Raw genomic sequence first — 6,126 nt, 5'->3', positions numbered from 1 at the left:
CTCTTGTAATAAAAAATGTGACTGTTTTATGGCACAAGAGCCCAAATATATCATGTATGGTGCCAAGGGCAACTTTAAGGGAATCTATCCAAGTCCTCCAAACACATTCACCTGTTTGCACCAGATTACAGGGATTTCTATAAAGGCTTATGGCTTCAGCATCTAAGTTATACTGTGCTGTGACCAAGACTGGACATGATGAGGATTACACATATTTCACTATTAATCTTATGTCTTAAGCAGGTGATACACATGCAGGTCTGTTAGACAAACATTTGGCTATTGGCTATTTATGGTGACTCCATGATGAACATGCATGCTGTGCTTGGGTAAGCGTACATGTTTATTTTGATGGGAAACAAAGGATCCAAAATACCAGGAGATACAGTAGCTATCATGCTCCTATACATGTGAAGCCATCATTAGAGTATGAATGGTCACCTAAAAAACAAGTCTATACATATTAACCAACATTAGTGGGATCTAGGATCTAGCAATGCCTGTGTAATATGGTGATCTGTGTTTGCAGCCTCATCCGTTTATTTGGTGGTTTCATATGTTGCATCATCACGAATGTGGTTTATATTGGCCTCAGTTAACTACAGGTAGTCATTAGCTTGGACGATGGTACGGCCCTTGTACACCTAGCTAAATATGTATCCACTGATGTGTATAGTCAATTCAGATGTCTACCCGATTACTAGAGTATTTGTGTATTTGTATGTCTACCCATGTACTTACAGGATTCAGTGCTCTTACGTATGATACAGTGAAAGAAATAAGTATTTGATCTCTTGCTGATTTTGTAAGTTTGCCCCTGACAAAGACATGAACAGTCTATAATTTTAAAGGGATTCTATCATTACAAATGCAATTTTTTTCTGACTAACACGTAGGAATAGCCTTAAGAAAGGCTATTCTTCTCCTACCTTTAGATGTCTTCTCTGCGCCATCGTTCGGTTGAAATCGCGTTTTTCTTCAGTATGTAAATGAGTTCTGTCGCAACACTGGAGGCATCCCCAATACTGTGAGAGAACTCTCCAGCGACACCTCTATCTTCTTCTGGAACGGCCTCTTCATGCATCTTCTTCCGGCACTGGGATCAAACTTCTATGCGTGCACAAGTCGGCTCTGCCATCGGGCCTCAGGCAGAAACACATACCGTACATACGGGCAGGATTCTTCCTAACAACCTCTGTGGTTGACAAGAAAATGACACAAGGTAGGTAGGGACTCCATTACAAATTTAGCACTAGGGCCCAGGAGTTTCAAGTTACACCTCTGTCCATAGTGCCTTGCTATAGGCTTTTTCCTGTGGTTTACATGAAGTGTGTGTTTTCTGTGGCAGTATTGTGCAGGTCTGTGTGGCAATGCAGAATAAATTTAGCACAATGGCTATAGTCAGTAGAATTACCTATAGTCAGCACATCTTCAGTACATATATCAGTACAACGGCCTATACTCAGCACAGCGCCCTATACTCAGCACAGCGGCCTATACTCAGCACAGCGGCCTATACTCAGCACAGCGGCCTATACTCAGCACAGCGGCCTATACTCAGCACAGCGGCCTATACTCAGTACAGCGGCCTATACTCGGCACAGCGGCATTTGATCATCATTGCTATCAGTTTAAGATGATGAAACTATCAAAATTGGAATGTAGGCCAAGAATCTTATGCTATCATATTAAGAGTCTTATCTAATGGATATCTCCATTACCCTTTACAAAACTTCCACTTTCCTTTCTCTCCTGTTACCAGGCAAGTCTTGCACTTGACAATGAGTTTTTTCAGTCTATCTTTCTTTGTAGAAGTATCACATCCTGCTGTATAGTGTAGGTGTAGATATGGCGTGTAACCTTCTGGTTATCAAATGATATATGAATTCACTCAATTTGGCGCTAACTAGGCAGACTTATTCCCCTCTCCAACTACTCCCACAGTTTATTGTCCTCCTCAAGTTGCCATCAGTTTAATGTCCTCCCTCCATCTGCCCCAAGTTTAATACCACCCTCTATCTGCCACTAGTTTAATGTCCACCCTCCATCTGCCCTCAGTTTAATTCCCCCTCCATCTGCCACTAGTTTAATGTCCGCCCTCAGTTTAATGCTCTTCTCCATCTGCCACTAGTATAATGTTCCTTCCATCTGCCATTAGTTTAATATCAGCTCTCCATCTGCCCTCAGTTTAATGCCCCCCTCCATCTGCCCCCAGTTTAATGTTCCCTCTCCATATGCCCCCAATTTAATGTCCCCCTTCATCTGCCCCAGTTTAATGTCCACCATTTATCTGCCCCAAGTTTAATGTCCCCCCTTCATCTGCCCCTAGTTTATGTCTCCCCTTCATTTGTGCCCAAAGTTTAACATAATAAAAACACTGACACTCACTTCTCCTTGCTCCCCTGCTGCTCAGTCTGCAGTCTCTTCTGTCGTAGTGTTCGGGGAGCTGTAGGGGATCTGAGTGACGTCATCACATCGCGCCTACAGCTCCCAGGCCGGAACATGCAGGGGCAGGGTAAGGAAGCAGAAGCTGTCCGCAGGCGGCTCCTGCTTCATTACTGTATACAACTCATCTGCGTCCTTTGGAGGGACACACCTCCTGCCCCACCTCCTGCCTACGGGGACAGCTGTTTCCAAATAGTGGGTACATTTATTATTCACTCTGTGCCATAAAACCAGCAAAGATAAATCATTGCCCTCTTTCTACATCCTGCTTGCTACTTTTTATGAAAGTGGGCAGAGGGAATCACAGTCAGCACCAAATTTCACTATAAAGCTGCCCCCATTGTATCAAATGAGAGGCAAAGGTTGAAGGAATAAGCTAAAACAACAAAGCATCTTGCTCAATCTGATTCAGCCATTGGTTCCTTCATCTGACCGCCATGGTAGAAAGCTGATAGCCTACACATATTACTCCATTTCCACTGTGTGAACAGACTTTGCTCTGTATTTCAGCTCTGAGCTATGGCCACAAGGCTAGCGCTGGATGGCGAATTTGGCTGCGACTCCCTTTTTTTAGTGAATAAATTGAGACCTTGCAGGAGCTGTGACTACGATTTCTCTCCAGTTGCTAAAGAATCATTGATGGACATTTTTGCAGCTGTTGCAGCTTCTCCAAACTCAATTCACTAAAATATGTGAAGGAGTCGCAATGCGACCTGGCGATTTTTGGAGAATTGTGGCCAAAGTCACAGTAGCCATAGCCTATAACTGAAAACCTTTTGTTTACCAGCATTAATCTCAATATAAAAAAGCTCTGTGTAAACACGGCCTATGTTACAAACGTTGGGTGTTATCAGATTTTCTCAATGTTGATAGCTCTAGCAATAGATATAATCGGTGGTTTCTCATATGACAGATAACGGGTATTCTGTCATGTACCATGGTATATAAAGGCTTACGGCTTAAGCATCTAAGATATACTGTGCTGGGACAAAGACCAGGACATGGTGAGGATTACACATATTTTACTATTACTCTTGTGCCCGGTGACGCACACGCAATACCTGTTGGTCAGATGCACATTTGGCACATTTGGCTGGCGGCTATTTATGGCAACTCCATGATAAACATGTACGCTTCACTTGGCTAAGTCTGTATGTTTATTTCAATGGGAAAAGGGTAAGATAGGATCCAAAATACTGAACCCCTGACATTTGCTGTAGGGGGATAGGTGGCTTCATTAGACTGGTTTTACCAAAAATGGTGGAGTTTGCCAACAAATATGTAATAAGATGATATGTACTTTGACTATTTTTGTGCCTATTTAGTAGATATACTAAATAGAGAATATTTTGTAATTTCTAAAGTGTCCCTAAACTTGTGACAGCATTAGTGACATTAATAAATGTTATTTTAGACTTTATTAATAAATGTTGGCGACTGCGGAATCTAAAGTGCGTAGGCACCATGGGCTCTGCCATCTTTACTCAGTCACTGCCCTCCAGAACGTCATCGGAGAGCAGCGATCAGATGTCATGACAGCCGGAAGCCTATTGAAGACTCCCAGGCTTGTTATTAGTATGGCTCTATTACACACTGCCAGGGGGATTTTACTATTCATGGCTATACATTAGTATTGCTGTGAATAGTATGATTGATCAGACCCTCTAAGGTTCAAGGTACCTAGGGGGTCTGAAAATAAAAGTAAGAAAAATGTAAAAAAAAATTTTGAATTAAAAAACGCAAAAAATAAAAAAGAGTAGTTTGAGGCTTGGAACAAACATCCAGCAGAGTTGGTTGGGAAATTTACAGTGAGTGCATGTAAAGGGTGTTGGTTGGATTCTGGCAAGTCCCAGACCAATAAAAGGTCCTGCATTCATGGTTGTACTCATTGGTAACCAACAGAGATGAGCGAATAGAATTCGAAACTCTAGTTTGGAATACCTCGCTCCCATATGAATGAATGGAAGTGACCAAACACCGAGGGGTTAAGTGTCGGCCGCCGGCGCCAGTCGCGCGCCAGTCTCTTCCATTCGTTCCTATGGAGCGAGGTATTCGAAACTAGAGTTTTGAATACTATTCGCTCATCTCTAGTAACCAATCGAGACAAAAATTTAAAACTTTAAATTTAAATTGATCATTAAAAATTTTAAAAAATCTTTAAAGTTTGCCTACAAACCAGGTTTAGATATGATTTTCTATGTCTCTTTTTGCCATCACAGATGCTTCCACTGTTACTTTGTGCTCTGTATCTGGGGGTACGTCCAGCAGAAGCTGCTCCCGAGGCAGATGAAATCATTGCCCTCCCGGGTATAAATTACCAACCCTCATTCCGACAGTTTTCTGGATTCCTCAATGCATCAGGTGGAAAACATCTCCATTACTGGTGAGTTGTCGGTGACCAATACCCCACCAGCCCTGTCCTCTCTGTGTATCTTCACCATCTTTCTCTTTGCAGGTTTGTGCAGTGTCAGGGTGACCCCAGGTCTTGTCCTTTGGTCTTGTGGTTGAATGGAGGTCCTGGCTGCAGCAGCCTCGCTGGTCTATTAACTGAACATGGTCCCTTCCTGGTGGGTCTCGTAGATCATTGTAGAATATCATGTACTGGGGACTTTCTTTCAGATAATATCAATATATCATGTTCAGTGGCGTATATTGCCCCTTTATTAGCCTCCACACAGTATGTGGCCTCCTTTATTCTCCTCCACACACTATACAACCCCTTTATTGGCCGACACACAGTATACAACCCCTTTATTGGCCATCACACAGTATATTGCCCCATTATTGGCCTCCACACAGTATGTGGCCTCCTTTATTCTCCTCCACATAGTATACAACCCCTTTATTGGCCATCACACAGTATACAACCCCTTTATTGGCCACCACACAGTATATTGCCCACTTTATTTGCTCCCCACACAGTATACAGTTATCTTTATTGGTCCCTATACAGTATGTTGCTTCCTCTTTTGGTACCCATTCAGTATACTGTCCCTTCACTTATCCCCATACATTAGTTAGTGCTTCCATTACTGGCCCCTATAAGGTAAGTCCCTTTACTGGCCCCCACAAAGTGACTTCAGGTTACTACCTACTGGATTACTTCATCAGGTAACAGTCGATATTCACTTATTCATCTTCATGTTTCTGCCTCTTTGGCCTCAACCTCTTGCTGCATATTACCGTCCTACATTACCACCCTAGTGATGCGAGCCCCATAACATGGCTGCTATGACGCAGTAGTTACACAACTGTAAATGATTACAATATTAGATCAAGGGATGCAATTCTGGAAATCCCTTGTTGTGTATGGGCGAGCTTTATCCTGTTGAAAAAATGCCAGGTGGAAGCCCTGCCATGAGAGGCAACATAGGATGCCCTGCACATATCGCTGACCTGTCCCTCATATCACTATTAGGGGTGTGCGACTGTCATATACGATGGCTCCCCGCATCATCACATCAGTGGATAGGTAACAAATGCTACTTGCTGGAATAACTCTTCAAGTCAAGCTAAGAGGTTAATTAGTGGAGGGAAATTAAAATACCGTATAGATTAGATGAGGACTGATACACCCAGAATAGCTTTTAGAGAAGCCATTCCAAGACTACAATCAATTCTGCCAAGTGACTTTATACTTTTGCTGTGAAAACTTAAATGATAAAATTCTTTGCCTAAACT

At 42.6% G+C, this 6,126-nt stretch overlaps 1 protein-coding gene across 1 annotated transcript in view; it reads left to right on the top strand.

Annotated features, from left to right (window-relative positions):
• The first annotated feature begins 3,443 nt into the window (after positions 1 to 3,443).
• LOC142208719 (lysosomal protective protein-like) overlaps positions 3,444 to 6,126 on the top strand; it is a 40,993-nt gene continuing 38,310 nt past the window's right edge. Inside the window, exons 1-3 of the mRNA XM_075277394.1 lie at positions 3,444 to 3,449; positions 4,665 to 4,828; positions 4,901 to 5,012. Coding sequence (XP_075133495.1) covers positions 3,447 to 3,449; positions 4,665 to 4,828; positions 4,901 to 5,012 — 279 coding nt within the window. The 5' untranslated portion in view covers positions 3,444 to 3,446. The remainder of the gene's footprint in view (positions 3,450 to 4,664; positions 4,829 to 4,900; positions 5,013 to 6,126) is intronic.

Source organism: Leptodactylus fuscus, chromosome 6 (genome assembly GCF_031893055.1).
Source record: "Leptodactylus fuscus isolate aLepFus1 chromosome 6, aLepFus1.hap2, whole genome shotgun sequence".
NCBI lineage: Eukaryota > Metazoa > Chordata > Amphibia > Anura > Leptodactylidae > Leptodactylus > Leptodactylus fuscus.
Note: the sequence above shows the minus strand (reverse complement) of the source record. Positions and strands in the feature narration are given on the sequence as shown.